Source organism: Excalfactoria chinensis, chromosome 3 (assembly GCF_039878825.1).
Source record: "Excalfactoria chinensis isolate bCotChi1 chromosome 3, bCotChi1.hap2, whole genome shotgun sequence".
In the NCBI taxonomy this organism is placed as follows: domain Eukaryota; kingdom Metazoa; phylum Chordata; class Aves; order Galliformes; family Phasianidae; genus Excalfactoria; species Excalfactoria chinensis.
In genome coordinates, this window is record NC_092827.1 from 89,797,980 (window position 1) to 89,819,702 (window position 21,723).

Sequence of the window (21,723 nt, forward strand, 5' to 3'; positions counted from 1 at the left end):
GAAGGTTCTCTTTTTGTATGTGTAAGAAGTCTGGTTAAGCAGTTACTTTTTCTGCATACTGTGGTATCTGCTGTCAGACTGCAGTCACTAGTCTTAGCCTGAAGTGTGAACTGTAACAAAACTGAACTGCAGAACAGAATGAGCCTTCTTCCACTGATTTTGTATGGGAGGAGTGTGTATGACATGAGATGGTTATTCAGAGATAGCCTCTTCTGTATCAAAGCAGCTGTCAGCAGAATAGTAAAGGTGAATTGGTAGAGCCAGTTTATCCTGAGTGCTTCATTTTAGAAGAATGAGTTTCTTTTCTGTTATGTGCTAGTACTGAAGTTAAATAAGTTTTGGAGATAGTACAATGGTATTTTTCGTTCTCTAAATATCATCTAACTGAAGAGCTCTTGCATTAATGTCTTAAACAAGCTTTTGGCACCTCGTTTTATTTATGTTAGGAGTACAAGTAAGTACAATTTAGCCTGAGCAGTTACCTTTTCCAAAAAAGAAATTGGCTGAAAAAAAGTTTGGTTAACTAAAATACTTCCGTGTGTGTCTTCCAAGGTAGTTCTGTGTCAGGAAACTAATGATCTTTTAAATTTCTTGGTTTAGTGTATGAAGCTTGAATGTTTTCTGTACATTGCATTTACTTTCATCCTTTACCTCATAAATAATGTAACGAGCTTTTTGAAAGCTTGAAGTTGTAGACCTAGTAAATAATTGCCTAATTATTGTGTTGGTTGAATGTTTTTATGTATTATACGTTTTCAAAACATTTTCAATTCCTCATTACTTATTTTTCTAACCAATGCATTTCTTTGCTTCACGTGAGTGCTTTAGAAATGTGTGACCGGGTTTGGGAAGTGCAAATGGGAAGACCCAGCTTCCTTGTATGTCCCTGTTTGGACTTGTGTAGAAGAGCAGAACATGTCACATATGGCTGTTATTGAATTTCAGAGTAAGCGTGTGGGAGAATTCACTGTATTATTTCTCTCCCCAGTTATGTCATGATGATGCCGTTTAAACGTCAGGCTCTGGTAGAGTTTGAGAAAGTAGAAAGTGCCAAGAAATGCGTGACGTTTGCAGCAGATGAACCTGTATACATTGCGGGACAGCAAGCTTTTTTCAACTATTCCACAAGTAAAAGGATTACTCGGCCGGGGAACACTGATGACCCATCTGGTGGAAATAAAGTTCTCCTGCTGTCAATCCAGAATCCTCTCTACCCAATTACAGTGGTATGTTTCTCTTCATTTAATAATACAACACTAGGAAATGATGGTCTCTATTACATTATTTCTGTTGTGTGCCGTGAGGGCTGCTCCAAAAGTAATGCCTCTTATTTTATGACATTGACTGTTAGTGTCAGAGGCAGATGTTGGTGGTATGGCAGTAGACGTGGAACCTTCTTGCCAGTAACCCATTACATCTTGTTGTTGTGGAACAGATGGTAGTAGATGGGCTGTCTGCTAAAATGGTGTCTGGCATGGAGCTGTGTATAGAGCAAAGGTGTAGAATTCCACCATGCTCAGGGGGTTTCTCCCATTGGCATTAATCAGCACTTGCTAAATGTTTATGGAGACCAAACAGTGGGTGTAAGCACAGTGAGGTAGTGGGTGGTATATTGCAGTAATGGTGGGTCACTTCTGCTGGTGCACGTTTTTGAGTGCAGCACGCAGGCTCTTGTTCATCGCTGCAGAAATGCAGTTAATGGTGACTGTGTTGAAAAGCATTGTTCTGTTGCTGAGAACTTGCTTTACCAAATAGTGTTACTCTGATCTTTTTATCTGTTGTTTCTGTGGCAGTATATAGGAGGGGTTACTTTTGGAGCAACCTGCATACCTGTTTGAATTCTACCCTGTTAGTCTTGAGTCAAGAATTTGTCATCTTCCAAATCTTTACACCATCTTCACATTAAGTATCATTCGGGTTCTGGAAAAAAAATGTTTGTTAGTTTTTTTTCCTATTCTTTTTAAGATTATTCAGTCCTGTTGAACAGATATTTTGCAATATATTTTAAAACTTCAGTGGTCAAGATTTAGTAATGTTTAAGTTGCTACATACTTCAGAAATATTTCCAAATATGTTGCCATAGCGTCAGGAATGTTGTTATCTTTTGGACCCTGAGGGGTGTATGTTTAAATAACAAGTCATTTTTCCAGTAAGAAAAGGTTATTTTATTGCAGCCATTCATTCTCAAGTATTTTCTTTGCTGAAAGTTGAAACCTTGATCCGTTGATGATCAGCCCCAGTTTGGTGGAATCTTCCTCACTTTGATTTGGGCTGGTGCATTTTATTTTCAGTATCTCTGATCATACTACTCACATACAGTTCATTTTTTGTTTAATAATACTGATTATTTTTTATTTTTCCCCCAGTAATTAAGAACGCAGAATGTCTTCTTGGCTGAATGTCTGCTTATATTTTTCATAAAGGCTTACATCCTGTGTTAAATTATGCAGGAATATTTTGGGGAAGAAGGGGAGGCATGTCTCCTTAAAGCAGGCTTATTAAACTATGACATGTACATAAGTCACTTCATCTTGGAGAAACATGTAGATATTGGATAGTAGAGATCAGCCCAAGTATCTGGCTTGTGTGGAACCATGTGACTTTAGTATTAAATTCTGTTTATGCACCACATATTATGTTAGCAAATTGACTGAAGCTTAACAATGCTGGAATTACTTAATCACAAACAATTGGTTCCATATCAAGCTTTCTGCTTTGTTGTGTTGTGAATGTAGATAGGTTTTTGCCTACTGATTCATTAGTGGATAATGAATGTGCTTTCTTCTCAATGTTTTCTTTATAGAAAAGCATGGCAACGTATGACTTTTTAATCAGGTTTAAAAATAGGCCTGCCTTGATCTGTGTGAGCAAATTAATTGACTGAGTTGAATTGTTCTTTGCATGTAAATGTAATAGAGATTTTTGGAAGCCGTCTCATTAAAGCATTTTAAACTTGGATTGTAAAAGCAACTGAGATCAGCGCAGATGCTTGAATAAGTTGGGGAAGCAGAAGCATAATTCTTGGCTAGGAGTAGTTGATGAAAATTCTGGATGTGAAAGCTCTAGCATAGCAGCATCTTGGAAAACAAAACCAAAACCCACCTTCTCCTTTCTGCTGCCCCCTGACTGTCTAGTGTATACTGATGAGTACTAGAAGACAACTTAATTCCAAATTTACTTAAAAAGCATCAGTGCTTATCGAAGATAGTACAGACTAATTGAGTCTGTGCAAACTGGGAAGAGCAATGGTGTAGAGTCCTAGAATGGTTTGGGTTGGAATGGACCTTAAAGTTCATCTGGATCCAACCCCAGGAGAGTGGTTTGCTGTGGTAGTTGAAATGATTTAAACAGCTATCAATTTCATTTGATATTAGGTTGCCACAGCTCTTTTAGGTATTCTTATGTGCAGGTAATGTTCGTGTTATATTGTCTGGTTAATTTGATATTCTGAAGTAGGTGAATTAACTTTGAAAAATTTGAATTTAAAGGGTCTGTGTGTCCCTGTTGGCTTAGTGCTCTCATGATGTTTCGAGTAGAGCTTAAATACTGAAAGAAATTTTTTTAGTTAACTGAGGAAATTATTTGGATGATGAATTGTGAAAGAAAGTCACGTGCCCTAAAACTGATGTCACCTGGAGCTGGGATGTCATTGTGACGCTTCTTTCAATCCAGAAGAGTTGAAGGATAACCATTTGTGCTATTGAGTGTACCTACAAGACATGACTGTGGTGTAGGCTCTTAATTTTTTTATGGGTTAAGGCTGTTTTAATCTCTTCTAAAAATGCGTCCACCTTCTGTAAAACGTTGGGTTGACAATCTCCTCTGCTTGCTTCATTTAGCTGTGTAGAATACTTGCTGGAGTGCCTGGTGCAAAGCCCCCGAGCGCACTGAATTCTTTTCTTAGTGGTAATACGCCCATGTATTAAGGCTTTTGGCACTTCATGTATGCCAGGAGTTGCACTGATGCAGCTGCACCAGAAATAAGACATCCTCTTTTCTGGTTTATTTCTGCATTTGTGTGCTTTGTTTTAAGAAATCCACCATAGCTTCCTGCTTTGCCTCTTAATTTCTATACTGTTCTACTGAAGAGAATACATACTATATCTAACACTGGGGATGTATGCTAAATTCTTGAATTGAATGAATGTTTTGGAATTATTTGGTTTGGATATACAGAAAGGAAGGAGAAAAACAGATTGCAATAGCGTTTTGCTGAGGTGTTTGTGCTTTTGTATGCTAGGATTAACTACCAACTGGCTGTCTGGTGAACCTTAGGTGCTCTCAATTGCTTGAACATGATCTAGCAGGTGTATTGTTTCAAGAAATCACAATTCCTGTTCATTCAGCTTCTCAAGACCTGCTATTTGGATTTCTGAGTGGGGTTGTACAGTCACTCTATCAAATAAGTGCATTTTTCTTGGCCAAATTCATGCTGTAGTCTGGTTTCTGGCACCCTTATGTCTGAATTCTTTGTAATGGGTACTTGTTTGAAGTACTGTGCATCAGACCAAGCCAGTATTATGATACCTTGAGAATAAGGCAAGATTCTGCCCTTGGTATTTGTTTCTCCTGCTGCAGTGAGAATAGTCTTGAATTTTATTGGTTTGTTGCAATATAGTGAAATGCTGGTGAAAGCATTGCTCTGACAGCGAGCTTCTGTCCAGGCTTTACTCTTTAACTTTTCTGTGCTTTAAGTGGGGAAACATGGCAACTATTCACACTGTCTTTGGCTCAGGTGCACATCATTGATTTTCTCATTTGTATAAGCTACCTAAGTTTGCATTGTGGACTTCTCTAGGTCATTTTTCTAAAGGTAACTTTGAATGATTCCAAAGCACCAACAAAAGTGAAACCTCAGTTATAAGGGTTTTATGAAATGAACCGTGCTGTAACTACAGCATCATGATGTCCGTTTGCTTTGGTAGAACTACTACAGTACACGATTAAAGGGGAGCACTGTCTTGAAGCATGCATGCATGCTGTTATTGAACACTCTTTACAGATACTTCTTTGAGTATTTCTTGTGTAAGTTTTTTTCCTGTTGTCAAGATTTGACTGCCTATGCTACACTATCCTATATAATGCTAAATGTGAAAGTAAAAGTTGTATAGAGAAAACTGTAACTTCAAAGTTAACAAGCATTTAAAAGCCAGTGGAAGAAAATGCTCTGTAAACTTAAGATGTCTGAATTTTTGCTCTAATTAAAGCAGTGTTTTTTTTCTTCTTTCTTAGGATGTCTTGTATACTGTGTGCAACCCTGTTGGAAAAGTTCAGCGCATTGTTATATTCAAGAGGAATGGAATACAAGCTATGGTTGAATATCCTTTTTAGACTGTGATGTTTGCTTGTTTTATTCTGTAGGTTCTCAACTGCAGATAGGATTTCATATGAGAATGTCAGAAAAATACCACTTAATTTTGGGACCAAAAATCTCTTAAAAATACAATTTTTTGGATATACATTTTAGATGTTAATAAGGAAAAATATCACTTATACGTGTGATCTTTATAGGGAAGTGATGCTGTCAATGATGATGTTGATAATCGTGTTTGCAATTATTTGCAAAATATTTGCATAATTATTGACATGAAATGTGCCTCAAATTTGGCAATACATTGGGCAAAGCAATGCTGTGATTTCTAGTTGTATGAACACTCAGGAAATTGGTAAGGGGTTGCAGAGGTGCAGTTTAACTTCAAACTCTTCTAAAATAGTTCTAATATATACTGCTTGACTTATTGTTCTGACTGTAATAAAATGAAAGACCAGCTGCGGCCTCGTGGAGGAAATTCCCTGCTCTGCTATCCTTCTGTGTATTTGTAGCATTAAGTTGTACACTGTATGAGTATTATTAATGTGTTACTGTTGTTTGCAGAGTCCAAAGTCTGATATGATTAAGCCTTAGTTCATAAAACCGGAGACTGATTTCCTTCCATGTATGAAGAAGGTATTCAAAGAAAATAGTTCTGAAATCAAGTACTCTTTTGTGATTTTGCATACTATCCATGTGGCAGGCTATACGAGTGGATCATTTCTGTAACATGTGAATGACTTAACTAGTGGCAATGCTGCTGATTTGCCAGGCAAAAAGAGTTGCCTCAAAGTCCAATAAAGCAAACTAATTGCTGTTTATCTTACTTGAACTGTGCATCTTAACAGAGAGCAGTTTGATCTCCTGTGGTAGCATAGTAAGCTGTGGCAAACAGCATTGTTTAAATTAGATGGTTTGTATAGTTGGGAGTTATTCCGTGTCTCATGAAAGATTGGGGTAGTTGTGGGGAGGATGCTGCATGTGATCTGAAACGGCCATGTTTCTGTCCTTTGGATTAAGTTATACAATGTGGCTCTTATTTTAAAAAAACAACAAAAATCCACCATCCAACCAGCAATTAAAAGAAAACTTGTAAACGTAAGCTAAGTATTGCAGCAATATAAGTAAACAGCTACTGGGGGAAGCTTCTGTCAGACTGCTGCTCTGCTGCCATCTGTTGCACTGCAACAGAATGTAACGGAATATGGGTGGAAAGGTTCAGTGTCTACTGCCACACCGTCACCATCCACCTCTGATGTTGTGGGCAAACGTAATGAAACAAGAAGCGTTACTTTTGGAGCAGTTCCCATAGTTGCACTGCACATCACTTCAGGAGGTGTGCTCCCACAGTTCTAGCCAGCAGCTGACAATTTTCTGGAGGTGTGAGAAGCTTAACTTTTCTTGTTCTAGCCTTTGGCAGTCTCAAATCAGTTAAATTCTGCTGTGAACTTATATCACAGTGGAAGAATCTGGGTTGCATGGTTATGGTAAAACACAGTATTGTTTTAAATATAATAAATACATTTACTTCCAAGATTTCACTTATCTATATAAAATGATGGCACGAAATATCTGATCTCCTACGGGGTGCTGTCTGATGCAGTATGTTACTGACAGCGTATGAAATCTTGCATTGCCATGTGCCAAGGCTCATATGTATTTTTTCTGCTAGTAATAGAACCAATCTTAGGGTATGTAGAGGGTATGAAATAACCCGTTTGTTGCATCCTGGTACATGTATCTGCCTTGAGCAATGGATTTAAAGTAATCTCCTTACTGTATTTTTGATGCAAGTTGGCTGTTGGTTAATTCTAAGCATCCATTTTGGTTCTTTGTTTTTCTTCAGCTAAAAGGATGTGCTCTTTCTTAGTTCTTTTCATTGAAGAGTAACTGCTGAGTTAATAGGACTCCCTAACCATATTTGTCTAACTCATGCTAGCTATTAGAAAGGATGCATTGTCTTAAGTCACGCCTTCTCACCCACTAGCTCCCATCTCTCCCAATGATGCAGCTTGACCTTTCCATTTTGATTTTGATCCAAATATTCTGTAGGTTTGTTGTCATCTTCTATGTCCTCTGCTTAAATTTATTAAATCCAGAATATTCCTGTCAAAATGAATCTATAGCGAAGAATTTTTTTAGGTGAGCTCACGTTATATGCTTAACATAGGTAAACCCATGTGTAGTTGTTAGTAACTTTATATGGGAGTCTGTTCAGAGTTCTTGTAGGATTCAGACATAGCGAACTACTTGCAGTTTAAAAAAATGAAGATGTTTCAGAAGAAAGGGACATGGATGAGACACCTTGGGAAAAATCCTTAACATGTGCATGTTTGAATCAGTTTTTTGTGCCCAGAAAGCGAAGGCAGCACTCAATGGAGCAGATATCTATGCAGGATGCTGTACACTGAAAATTGAATACGCAAGGGTAATGCTTGGACCTTCTCTCTTACTTTTAGCGGCAAAACATGTGCACATCATACTTAACATTTTTCACTTTTACTTTATTTGAACAGCCAACTCGACTTAATGTCATTAGAAACGACAACGACAGCTGGGACTACACTAAGCCGTATCTGGGCCGACGAGGTAGGTTCTCCTATGTTATCGCTGTAGATTATGACTGTACTAATGACAATCCTTTATACGTGGTCAGGCTGTATCTCAATAGTCATTTCAAAGCAAGCCAGAGCTGCTGAAGGCTGTGTTCACAAGCCAACCTGTAACCCAGGAAATTAACCCTGAGCCCTAGTGCCCCCTACTGCCGTGTGCTTGAGCCACTTAGTTCAACAAGGAGCCCACACCTGCAAGCACCTTCGCAGTTCTCAAGGACTTGCATTTCTCCAAGCAGCTCTCTCTCTTTGGAGGAGAGGAAACCTGATACAGACTATTCCTTACAAACTACAAACTTGCACACTGCTTCTCCTTCGAAAGGACTCTTTTCCCCTATGTTGGACGAGGCATTAAGAAGGATAGAGGACTTCAGCAGGCTGACTCTACACTTCTTCATGCACCACATCGGCATCAGCAAAGCCAAAACAAAACACCAAACCCTCTGAAAAAACTCAGACTTGCAATTCACCTTGTCTGCATACTGCATGCACCACTACCACAAGTTTTTAAAAGGAGGACACTTTCAGTACTTCAGATTTGTATGGGATGAATAACACGATAGACTGTACCCATTCTGTTCAAGTTTGTATGTATGCTGATCATATTTCCCTTAAAATTAAAACTGAAAAATTGATACCCTCCAAAATTAAGAACCTTTTTTGTTAATATCATTGACGTTGTAATCTTCTTATGACTTGCTGTATGTGAGAGTTGCATTCAGTCTTAACAATGTAAATATTGTCTACTAGTAGAGAAATTTCATCCTGATCTGTAGGCAGTTGGATCTGAGTAGTGCAATATCAGATAGGTCCCCTCAGTTATACTTTAAGTATTAAAACAGGGAGATTCATAATTGATACAGGCATACTGTCTCTTCAGTATTCCGCTGTAACAGTCTCCAAAGCTTGACTCATGTCAGTGGGGAATTATGACTATTTTTGTAAAGACAAACTACTGTGTAGCCTGACTCCTGTAAAGTGTTTACTTAAAGCAATAATAATGTGTAATAATTGAGTGCAGTATTCAGTAACTTATGTACAATAATGCGTGCAATGTGAAGTTAGAAAAGTGAAGAGATGTCCAAGTCAGAGTACTTTTCAAAGGCTATATGAGAGCCAGTGCTTTGGCCATCTCAAATGACATGCACTTTCAAAGTAATTCTGCAAGACACTGGGTTTGTAAAACTGTTGTACAACTAAAAACATAGGGCTTGAATTTTCAGAATGAAGTTCTTGTAAAAAGTTAACAAGGGAGCTACAGTACTGGTTGCTGCTTATAGTTTATGACTATTTTAAAGAGGATTTAATTTTTTTCCCCCTCAAATTCCTAAGTACAAAAAAGCAACTTGAAGTCAAAAATCTTGAGGGCAAGAAAAAAAATGGATTGAATATGAATAATCTGATTAGATTAATTTGACTCTTTTATTTTACAATCATTGCAGTGATTGGAGAGTAACTTGTATCATGCTGCCCCTCATTACATTGCTTATTTGGTCTGCAGATATGTATGAGCTGTTTCCCAAGCAAAAAACAGTGGAAAATGAAAACATTAAGATAGATACAATGTGCTCTTTCTCAAGATCTCTTGCTCTACTCTTGCTTTTCCTTTTCTGTTGTTTTGTATGCCTATCTCTATATCACTCTACTGCACTTAAAAGGAAAACGATTGGATTTGTACTATGTAGCATGAGTTTTCATTTACCATAGTCTACATCTACTTGTCTAGAAAATGAGAAGATGAATTTTTGAACAAACACTGAAAGGAAAGTAGACAACTACATTATGTCCATGAAGTAATCCAGGACTTGTTTTGAGAGAGTGTGTGTGTTTCTACATGCTCCTACAACAGTGTTTGGCTTTTGAACTTAATCTGATTGAAACTGTAGGGATCTGACTCCAGCACACAAGATTTTGGCCCAGGGGCATTTCATTTTGAGGATACACATGCTAATAATAAGCCTTTCAGAACTTAATTCCTCCCACTGATGTTAGGACACAGAAGTGTACTTCGCTAATTATTTTGTTAAAGAACTATTTTATCTGTGGTAACAAGTCTCTTACTTCCCCTGAGCATTTCTTCGCCTAAGTAAACTTCTTAATAAATGCCTGAGGCTATGAGCCCATACTGCATTAAATTGAACTGTCAAAAAAAACCCACAACACCCAACCAAAACAATCAGCCCCCCAAAATACCAACACCTTCCTGTCTTTTAGCCAGATAGTTCGAACTAGTTTGGAACATTTCTTCTGGCAGTGATACCAGGTTACCCAGCAACTCAAGGATCTGATTTAAAAAGACAAAAACAAACACCCCTAGATTATAAAGAATCTTTTCGTTCAGAATTAATTTTAGCCCAGATCAGTTCTCACTTTCATTGCCTGTTTGCACAAAATATTTCTTCTGGCACAATTAAATTAGTTGAAGGAAGGACCGAGTGTTGGGGACGGGAGAGGGTAATGGACTGTTCTACCACCAGGAGGAAATATTTGTCAAACGATGCTCTCCTGGAATTACTCGAAAGCCACCATCTTTCTCTGTGTTACTGTGCACTCTTTCAATTGATTTAACTCAGACTTCAATGATAACGTTTATTTTTTCTGAAAGATGATTCCTGCATGCAGGTTAATTGCTCAAAATATTCTATATGATTGTGTATTTACTTCCTGGAGCGAAGAGATTCAGAGCTGTTACCTGAAAAAGGAAAGGAAAAAGAAAACTTGGCAAAAATAATCATCTTATTATATGGTCGAAGGCACTAAGCACTTTTCTGTCTCTAGTCTTTATTTCCAGAGTAAATACCTGACTTGAAACCTGTTCTCAAATTCTGGAGCAGAAAGGCACCTGTTTTCATTTCCCACTGTTGTGCTGTCTGTCATGAATAGTTCTCTTTCGTCAGGGGAACTGTCTTTAGCTGCGATGGGCTGAATTGCCATTTTCAGCAGTCATTTTTAAGTTTCCTTGGGACTGTGCTAAACTGAAAAATATCTTGCCCCATCTTTTCAATGTAGCACTGTGAGAATGGATTTTGTTTTAATTCTAAATGTGAGACATCAGTTTTTACTTACCACAATGAAATCTGGAAGCTTAGATTTTTCTTTGCCATGGAATGTGCATCTGACTAGAAAATACAGTTTTGACTGTAATGCACTGCTTTCTTCCAGTAATGTAGACCCTTTGCTTAACTTTATAACACAGAGAACTTGGTCTTCTTAAAGGATTGACCTTTGGCTAAGTGCATTATTCAGTGATGTTTTTCTTCAGTCATCCTGTTATGAGCTGCTGATAATGCGATAATGTACAATCCTTTCAGCACGCCCTTAAGTCAGTAGGTGTTCTGTAAGTTTATATGTACACGAATGTAATGCTCTCTGTTTACTGATTATGAAACCATGTAATACAGGTTGTTGTTGGCTTATGCTGAAACTTCTTGAAAGAAGCCCACTTTGAAAATGTGTTGCTGTTGAAGCTAATATTATGATTCAGGTACTGTCTTTCAAAAGTACTGCATTTCAAATTTGTTTTAAGAGATGCGTAGGTAAATCCTGCTGTATGGTGTTTTCTATACTAATATGTGATGTCTGTTTAGGAAAGCTGTTGGGTATTTCCTTAGACTTTAAATGTCTACATCTCCTCATTGGCCATTACTGCCAATCAACTTAAGTGGAATTTGTTATACAAATGACAGTCGTATAATTTTGGCATCCCAGGGTTACAGATTGTGGTTTTAGATATATAACCAATGAGAAATTGTTGATAAAATTAACAAGGACTCAGATTGCATTTTTGCTTCTTAACTAGAAGCTTTGTGTCTTAACTGGTGAAATCAAGTGCGTACTTGTCCATACTGAATTGTATTTTTTCCCTTCCCATATGTTAGACAGAGGGAAGGGACGCCAGAGGCAAGCTATTTTGGGAGAGCACCCATCGTCATTTAGACACGATAGTTATGGTAAGTAACGTAGGTTGACAGATGGTTTTGATTTCTCTGCGTGCTATGTGGAATTCCAGATATTCAATCAACGTATAACTGGACTTCTGATCTGTGAGTAGTTCACTGATCTGTTCATGTGGTGCTGTCAGTCCATGTACCAAAAATGATAGTGGTGGACTGAAATGTATTGTGCCTTTTTATTGCCATACGTGGTTTTTGTTTTTGTTTTTTTTATGGAGAGCATCCAGCTCTGCTAATATATTCCTTTGAAGGATGTTTTCTTTTAGTGGATATCACCATAGCAGTGAACAGAGGATGACATAATTCCTAGGGAACCTCTTTTATTTATAAGTGGCAGCAGAGTTTGATCAATGGTTTGATGCAGCCCTTTGATGTTTTTGCATGCAAAGCTGTGAATTGTGGGCTTTGTGTTTCTTCTAATTTAGCTAATACTGAAAAGGTACAGCAGTGTGATTTGCTAAGAATGACATTTTGGAATTAGCACTGTAAAGTGGTGCAGTTATTACCAGGGCTAACTGTAAGTGAAGGCCTGCCATAATTTTCATGATTTCAATCAAGACCTAAGGGATAAGAAACTAATGTCAGGGATTTGATGTGACTATTCCAGTTAGTTACTGCCATACCTTCAGATACAACATGATTTACCTTGGCTCTTTCTTTTCAAATGTATTTTTTGTCATATACGTTGGCCTTCTACCTATTGTTTCCAAAGGCTCCTCAAATAATCAGAATTTCTGTACTCTGCCCTGTGTTTGCTGCCCATCTTGATCCTCTCCTCAGTAACACTGATGTTTTCTGTTGACAAGAATAAATATGTATCAGTAATGTTCATTTATTAAAAGATAAGAAATAAAAAGATGGGGTGGGGAGAGGAATGTGAACAAGGACGGAGGAAAGAAAGTAAAGAAAAGAAAGTATTTCAGTGAAACCTGTCACTTTACCTGTACTGGAAAATAGGACAGCCTTGTTTTGCATTAATGCTGTGTTTTAAGTATTCCTGTTTCTTCTAGAAGTTGCTTGAAGAAAGGCATTTTCCTGACTTTATCTGTGTAAAAAGAGCTGTATTGTCCACCTTCTCTCCCCAACCACTGGCTAAAAATTCACTCTTTTTTTACTTTCCCTACCTTTCAGTAATTTTTTTAAAAAGAATTTTAATTGCTTTTTGCTACAAAGCACAATCAGTAGAAATGACAATATTACTGAAGGTAATTGGGTATATTTTTAAACATCCATGTATGTTCACATTCATTCAAGAAAGTTTAAACTTTGATGTGGTGCAGGGGAAGATAGTAGTATTGAGAAAACTGGGAAGTCTGAAGGAGCATAACTTGTAATTCAAGACATTATTAAAATAATTACTGACTGTTTCCCCCCCCCCCCCCCCCATTTGTATATAAATACTACACCATGAAACAGTTCATTCATTTAAAATGGAAAAAGAATAGGAAAAAGAATAAATGGAAATTGCTGTAATCCTTTTTTTACCCCCCCCATTTTAATGAACACAATCTCTCATTTCAATAGGTTCGCATGGTCCTTTGTTGCCATTACCAAATCGCTACCGAATGGGATCTCGGGACACTCCCGAACTTGTTGCTTATCCATTGCCCCAGGCATCCTCCTCATACATGCATGGTGGAAATCCTTCTGGATCAGTTGTCATGGTTAGTGGGTTGCACCAGCTAAAGATGAACTGTTCAAGGGTCTTCAACCTTTTCTGCTTGTATGGAAACATTGAGAAGGTAAGGCATCATCTGTGAGAAGCTCTAAATCTACTGCAGTTGGGGTTGTTGTTGTCGTTTATTATATCTTTGTTTATTTGTTTTGAAAAAGTCTAGTTGGGGCGGTCATTCCTGACAACGTTTGAAGTTCTTATTTTGGTCTGTTTGTTGCAGTGTCATTTTTTTTCCTCGTCTATCTTAGGTGAAATTTATGAAGACGATTCCGGGCACAGCACTGGTTGAAATGGGTGATGAATATGCTGTAGAAAGAGCTGTCACACATCTCAACAATGTCAAGTTATTTGGAAAGAGACTTAATGTCTGGTAAATATGATGTTCTATATGGTTACTGGTCAGCTAGTAAGCAGATGTAATGAAGTTGCAAAGACAGGGAATCCAATCTTTTCATCACTGTTAGATTTGTGATTTCCAGTGTACAACTATTATTTTTTATCAAAATGTTTTTATGAATGTGACAGCTGTCAATATCTGTGCAAACTTATAACATTTAGATCATTAATTTATGGGTTGGCTGTTAGTAAGCTGTATTCACTAATACGTTTTATCCACCCTTTCTGCAGTCTTTTTAGGAAGGTGTCAAATCCAGCTTGTCTTGTTCCCCTTTGAAGTTGTTGTAAGGAAATGTCAGTTTTTATCTAGTTAGATGAATAATCTGTATGCAAAGTATGCAGGTTTTGATTGTTTAAAAAACTTTCATGACATATCCTTAAATCCCAGTGTTTCTAAGCAGCATTCAGTAGTTCCAAGCCAGATATTTGAGCTGGAGGATGGCACGAGTAGCTATAAGGATTTTGCAATGAGTAAGAATAATCGGTTCACCAGTGCTGGCCAAGCATCTAAGAACATCATCCAACCACCCTCCTGTGTGCTGCATTATTATAATGTTCCCCTGTGTGTAACTGAAGAAACATTTGTGAAGGTAGGCAGTTGAAATCACTGTGGCATGTAGTGTTTTGGGGCCTTATCTTAGCTGTATGGTATGCTACTTTTAAATGAAATAACTGGGATAGTTTGGGTACAGCAACTGGAAAATAATTCTTAAAATAGCTTTGGAGCCCCTCTATAGAAGCTACTATATTTTTGCATTTCTTAATTATTCTTTTTTGTTTATTTATTTATTTTAATGAGAAACAAGATGTTGGAAGCAAAGTTGAGGATCTTAATGAGGTTTTTGTGGAAGAGGTGGAAAAAATCTTATTTAAAGAAAGCCAGGAAACACTAAGAGTGTAGTCAACAAAAGTCTTACTGACTTGAGATGGTTATTCTGATGACTGTTGTTTTGGAATGGAGAGAAACATGCACATGGGATGTTTTGCATGGTTGGGTCCTAAATGAAAGCTGGATGCTTAAAACATGCAGTAGCAGGCAGTCGTAATTCTTTTTCAGTTCAGTGAGACTTTGTTTGAATTTGTTTGCCCTGAGCTGAGACTTGAAAGTTAATTCTGGTTTGAGAGTTGTGCGCTTATTTGTGCAGCTTCTGAGATGCTGCGTTAAAGTAGGAATGTCAAGAAGAATAACTTGTTTTTCAAATATGAATTGCTTGAGGAAATGTTGATGTCTACGTTTTAACAATTATTGTGCCTATAAAATATTTGGGAAAGCACAAATACAGGAGCCTTGTTTTGCAGACTATAGGATGGTATTCTAAAGAGTTACCCCTCCAAACATGCTTCTTAAAAATTATTATTTGCTATGAAGTCTTGGAAGCTCTCTTAAAGACTCAGTATTTTCCTTTCTGTGTCTCTTCCAGGAACTTGGGATTTTTGCTAATGTATTTATGTGCATTTTTGCTGAGGTTTTACATCTTATTTTATTTTTGTGACAGCTATGTGAGGATCATGAAGTTCTCAGCTTTATTAAATACAAAGTGTTTGATCCAAAACGTAAGTAACACTTGACCTATTTGAGGGGTTATCTGAAATCCTGTTTTTCTTAAGAGTGTGCACTAGCCCGAAGAGGTTATTGATCCTCCTTCCCTCTTTTGCTTCTTATTTTGAAAGCCTCTGCCAAAACACTCTCTGGCCTGCTGGAATGGGAATGTAAGACAGATGCTGTGGAAGCTCTCACTGTACTTAATCACTACCAGATAAGAGTCCCAAGTAAGTTAGTTTTACTGATCTTACTGCTATCATTTTTTTTTCTTGTTTTCTTTTATGTTAATATTGCCTTTGTGGAAAAGGTGAAGTTTCAGCAGCTTAGTCCGCATCTAAAAATTGCATTCTTTTCGTTATAGGTGTATATATACTGTACAAGTATGAATGTATGTGCTAATTTATCTCAGCAGTGTATATAATGCTCTGCAGTTTAGGTTCCATTACATTTTATTTAAATGACACTCTTTCTTCCTGGCTTCTGAATCAACTTGTAGAGCTCAAAATATGCTCTGCAGCTCTGAAGCTATAGAAAGTTTAAAACAATCAAACAAAAAAACAACTAAAAAACCCGCTAACGACAAAAGAACAACAACAAAAAAAGCCAACAAACAAAAGAACAAGGATGCAAAAAGGAAGGCAGGAAAGGTATTGCTTACAATCCACTGCCATCAAAATCAGATCTAGTGTGCAGTGAATTGCTAAAGCTTTTATCATGTTTTAGTCTGAGGAAGAGGAGGCTGAGGGGAGACCTTATTGCCCTCTTCCAGTACCTGAAAGGTTCTTACAGCGAGAGTGGGGCAGGTCTCTTCTCACTAGTGACAAGTAACAGGACGAGGGGAAATGGCCTCAAGTTGCGCCAGGGCAAGTTCAGGTTGGATATTAGGAAGAACTTCTTTACCGAAAGGTTTGTTAGGTACTGGAATAGGCTCCCCAGGGAGGTGGTTGAATCGCCATCCCTGGATGTGTTTAAGAGCCGTTTGGATGTGGTACTCAGGGATATGATTTAGCAGAGGTTTTTTAGAGATGGGGTACTGGTTAGGCTGCGGTTGGACTTGATGATCTTCAAGGTCTTTTCCAACCTGGGTAATTCTATGATTCTATGTTCCTCAGTAAGTGCAGAGTAATCTGTGGTACCTTCAGATAGAAGATTCTTTAGGCTGCACAGCTTACTGCTCTGAATTGACCATTCCTGTAGCAAGTTCTTCAAACCAGAAATTTTGATGTCCAGCTGAGTTTAACACCAAACTACAAAGGACAGAGGTGAAGTTCACCTGCTAACCAGTTGCACAGTGGACTTAGATCTGTGTTGGGCAATTAAGACAGTTTATTGGAGTAAATGGAATTATTCCAAGTGTTTACAGACACCTCTGAATCTAGCTCAGTGCCTAACATTATTTTAAGCTACTTTCTTCAAGCTATTAAGAATTTGTCCCTGCCTGACAGGTTGTAATAGTTGAAATCTTTTCTATCCACCTTCTCAAACAAGAACTGGGTTAAGACTTACTATAGTAAGTTTGTCTGAGATTGGCTGAACTGGGAGGGTGCGTCTTCCATCGCCCAATACTCAACTATGTGTTGCTGCCATGGGCCTTAGCAGCCTTTCCATGTAAAGGGGCATTGTTTTACGCTTGGCTTTCTGGAGTGCCCTGAAGGGGGTGCTGGGCTTCCTGCTGTGCTTTATTCATCAGACATGCATGAATACTCTTCAGTGTCATTCTGCCTCTGATGGAAATACCACATTCTGTATCTTGAATTCTTTAAATATCTATGCGTTTTGCCTTGGAAGTTCTGTTGGATACTAGTCTTGTAAATAGTTCAGATGGGATGACAGACAGCAATAACCATGAAGTCTTCCTTGTGTACAGAACATTTTAGAATGCTGACAGCATGCCTTTGTGCTCAGATCCATCGCATTGCTTTTCTGTCTGAAAAATGCTGATAGACAGTAAAGAACACTTCATTACTGGTCATCTGGTATCTGAGGGCCATCGAGGGTCTGGGGGGAGCTTTGCATCTTCTGAAGTGGTAAACATGTCACGTCATACAGGATGATTTCCTTGATCAGCTGGAGAGCCACACATGGCACATTACTGAGCATGTTCTGTGTTGTCTCCCGACAGATGGCTCTAACCCTTATACCTTGAAGCTTTGCTTCTCTACTTCATCACATTTATAGAGAAGAGGACTGCATGTTAAGAGCTACATTCACCTCGATTTGCAAGTTTGAAACTACACTTCGTTCACAAAGCTCTAAAGTGGTTGCTCTAACGTTGCCTTGTTACAATTCTAATATCTTTTATCTTGTTTTATAATAAATGGATGTTCATTCTTAAATACAAAACAGATTTTTCTTTCTGCCTCTAAGAAGTACATGTTGTAAGCTTACTACAAAGTTTGTATTTTGTTGGTGTGGTATCTTCAGATGTCTAAAGAAAATCCAGTAGCGTAAACAAGGCAGTGTACCATTCGGACTTCAAAAAGTCAGTTGTTTTCTTCCAAAATAGAAATATATTTGCATTTTCGATAATGTTAAAGCTTAGCAAGTATTTTTCAGTTGTAGTCTTAATGGGCAGGTAGAACTGTTACATCGGGATTTTAAATGTAGAACCTGTTTTTCAGTATGTTAAGTAGTGAAGTATGTTGCAATTCTAAAAATTTTGTATTTATAAAATGCTTTCATCAGGTTAATGTTGCACATACAGAACTTTTAATAGTATGGACTTACTTGATTTACAGTTAAAAAAAAAGCTAACAGAAAATTATGACATATACATATGTATGGTGTGAATTCATACTTATTTAAAATGTTGTTTTTAAAAAACAAACAAGCCTACTTTCCGTTTGCATTAGCATGATGCCATCTATTACTAGTCCCACCATAGGGGCCTTTTTAAAATTAAAATTGCAAGCCTGTATCGATGTGTTCATCCTCATTTTCCATAACTTTAAATCTTTGGTGTTAACATATCATCTTGGTATCTTTTTAGATAGTTATTATGACTTATCCAACTTTTTGTAAAGTTTAATAGTTGAGAACGGAAGATTGATCACAATAGAAACCAAGGTGGTGGAAAAAAGTTAAAACAAAAACCAAGCCCAACGGTACTCTTATACCTGGAGTGTTAATTTGATGTACACTGGATGTTTATATCAATGTTTTCTTTTGTCTGATATCTCTCATTTCTATTATGATGATGAAAGGATACATAGGGTGGATAGAATGGCTAGCTTCTCACTTAAACCAATGTGATGTAAGTGAGGTTCAGGTAATACAACTCTATCATATGACGTGAAACTAATGAGATGAGAAATCTTTCTCTTTTGGGAAGATTTGTGTTGCCCCAGCACTTTGGAGCCTCTGTTCTCCCTTCTGAAACTGGAGCTTCATTGTGTTTTGTCCCAACCCTCAGGAATGGGAATCCAAGCAAGGAGTCTGGGAGCTGTTGTTGTAGACCTCATGTTTGTTCCCCTATCTGAATTTGCAGCGGTTAGTGCACTTTTAGTTTTGCCCTTAGTGATCAAATAGAAACTGTTTCATCATGTCTTTTCTTTTATCACACAAGTTCTTCATTCTATCTTTATGGATTTTACCTGTATCTGTACAAGATATATCAATGCGGTACGTTTGCCCTCAAGAGCATGTTACGTTATGTTTACAGACGGTGGGCACTGCACGTGTTTTTAAATACCAACCAGATTTTCCTCATTCTTAATTTGAAGACAAATACACATAATTAAACCAGGGAAAATATGTCAGCTGTCCTTTGGGTTTTCTCCTCGACTACAATTGATTTTCCTCCTGTCTACCCCCGTTTTATTCATCTTTCAGATCACAAATATTTCATGAATTCAAAGCAGGCTTTCAACACGTTTGAACTGGGAGACAGAAGACAGCAGCTGCTTAGTGCCTCTTTCTGCATAGAGTTTGGAATAATACTGCCTTCCCATATGGAATGTGGCAAACTGGCTTGCGTTCTAGGGGCACTGCTAGCATTCTTTCAGCCTTAGTGTTCCCCTTCCAGAAACAGCTTTCAGTGAGCTCTAGCCTAGAGGGCTGGGTGCCAGATCCAGCTACTTGCCAACACAACTGCTGGGTACTAGTGAAATGTTCTGTGCTGCGTTGCTTTTTAACTGTAAAAGGTCTCTCTGTCATTAATTTATCATACACCAGAATGTTCTGTGGATACCAGTTTCTTTTGTCGTAAGTTGCAATGCTTTGTTTCAGAATCAATTTGCTTATGTTCAAGCATTGAAAATAGCTTGTTATCTATTGGTCCGCTTTGGGATGCAGGAAGTGACCCTAAAAGCATTCAGGTTTCTAAAAAAAGAAAAGGAAAAAAAAAAAAAAAGAAATGAAAAAAAAAAAATAGCACTTTAATGTTTCCATGTCCTCCATGGATCCCAGCATTCAGTGCCTAAGATGCTCAGGGGAATGGTATCTTTCTTGTGGCTGCTCAGATCAGTCAGCGGACAGACTAGTTCTAGGTGATATCAGCTGGAAGTCCCTATTTTGCAAAATGAGTAGTCTGTGATGTAGGGAAGGAAAACTAAGGAACTGTTCGACATTCTTTCTATGTAAATAGAAACTTCACATAGAAGCTGAGAACATGAAAAATTCCTCGTTGGTGTTTGGCTGTAAAAGAAAAGTCATTTCCTGGCCCTGCAGGGCTGGATGGTTGTTCTCAGGGAGGAATGAGGTTGGTCTCCTCCTTTTAGAAGTAAGTATTTGTATTCATTTTGCTCTTTAGGATAGAGACGAAGCAGTGGAGCAAGTAAAGAGTTTCTCCAACAGGAATGAAGTTTGTAATTTGTCAGCCTCCCACTTCCCGGATTTGTTAGTTCAAAATTAAAGTATTCAGGTCTCTCAATGCAATTTTTCTGTCCCTTTCGCATAAGCCATATACGCAGAATAGTGAACAACGCTATGCACGTTTCCTGCTTACAAGCAGCTTGCATTCACACTGTAATATATTCACGTCTGTTCCAATGTTTAAAAGAACAAAAACAAGTTATATTTTCTAATCAACAACCTTTCATTGGAAGTAAATGACATACTGGGAGATCTGTTCATCTTCTCTCACCATACTCATATTTTTGTTTTAACTTATTTCCCCTTATAAGGAGGAACTGGAAAGAGTTGCTTTTTGATTTTCTATACCACCACAGCAAGACAGAGTGCTAAGGTGATATAAGAAAAGACTGGAAAGAAAACGTTCAGGAAATGTTTGAGTGTTTTACTTTATGAAAGGAATTATAAAACTTATTATGTTGTCACTAAGTCTGTCTTTGAGTAAGGGATAATACTGGGTGAGCTGGCTTGTAACTGGCTGAAACCCTCTTTGTTGTAATTAAATTTAACTTGCTCCTTTCCCTATTGTGTGTTTTCTTGTGAACAGAGCTTGAACGTGTTTAAATGTTACGATGACTTACCAAGAGATGTTCAGTCTCTTTTAAATAGTTCATTGAAGTCTGAGAGCACGAGTGTACTTTCTTAATTTATGTTTCTGCTCACGGGATGTATTTCAGTATCTTCTGGGTTCTCCTATCTTCTTTCGAAAATACATTATATTCTTACATCTGTAGATACTGAAGTATTTTTGGACAATCCAGCTGTTTATGTCAACCCTATCTCTTGGTTTATTCCCTTTTGGCAATTACAGAGGTGGAATTACAAATAATCTTGTTTGCACTGGTTTGGCTTTGGCCAGGAATAGTGTGCAAGAAGGCATGGGAAAATAAAATCTGGATATGGGCTCTGCTTTCTGTGAAGAATTCTTAATGCAGAAAATATTGTTCTGATTTTTAACCTCAAACTAGATGCAGCTGTGCTGAAGTTCAGAGCCTTCCCTCCATGGATCTGGAATTTCAAAGGTAAATTAGTCCTGCTGTAGAATTTGCCTTGCAATAATTCCATTTAGCAGTTTGCATGTTTGATGCTATGACCGAGCCCTGGCATGCTGTATAGAAGGGCTGACATCGCCCTCTGAATATGTGGCTTAATACAAAAATCTGCCAGCTTTGGAGAAACAAATCTTGTTGGTTTGGGTCCTGTGGTGGCAGTGGTCCCAAAGAAAGGAAGATATTTTTGCTGGTGCTCTGCAGAGTGCTTCAGGTATGTGTTGGTTCGCTGCCAATACGTCTGTAGGTTGTGTTCTTCCATGACCCATAAGAAAGGCCTCACTGAGTAAGAGTGAGAAATGTATGTTGTGTGGCCTGGTTTGTTGTGAAATA

General features: G+C 37.8%; 1 protein-coding gene across 2 annotated transcripts in view; it reads left to right on the top strand.

Annotated features, from left to right (window-relative positions):
- The window catches only part of HNRNPLL (heterogeneous nuclear ribonucleoprotein L like), a 29,006-nt gene extending 7,932 nt beyond the window's left edge, over positions 1–21,074 (top strand). For both annotated transcript variants that reach the window (XM_072331744.1, XM_072331746.1), the window contains exons 3-13: positions 989–1,226; positions 5,233–5,318; positions 7,643–7,739; positions 7,828–7,900; positions 11,802–11,873; positions 13,401–13,618; positions 13,800–13,921; positions 14,336–14,537; positions 15,444–15,501; positions 15,619–15,717; positions 17,613–21,074. In XM_072331744.1, coding sequence (XP_072187845.1) covers positions 989–1,226; positions 5,233–5,318; positions 7,643–7,739; positions 7,828–7,900; positions 11,802–11,873; positions 13,401–13,618; positions 13,800–13,921; positions 14,336–14,537; positions 15,444–15,501; positions 15,619–15,717; positions 17,613–17,668 — 1,321 coding nt within the window. In that variant the 3' untranslated portion in view covers positions 17,669–21,074. The remainder of the gene's footprint in view (positions 1–988; positions 1,227–5,232; positions 5,319–7,642; positions 7,740–7,827; positions 7,901–11,801; positions 11,874–13,400; positions 13,619–13,799; positions 13,922–14,335; positions 14,538–15,443; positions 15,502–15,618; positions 15,718–17,612) is intronic.
- The last annotated feature ends 649 nt before the right edge of the window (positions 21,075–21,723 follow it).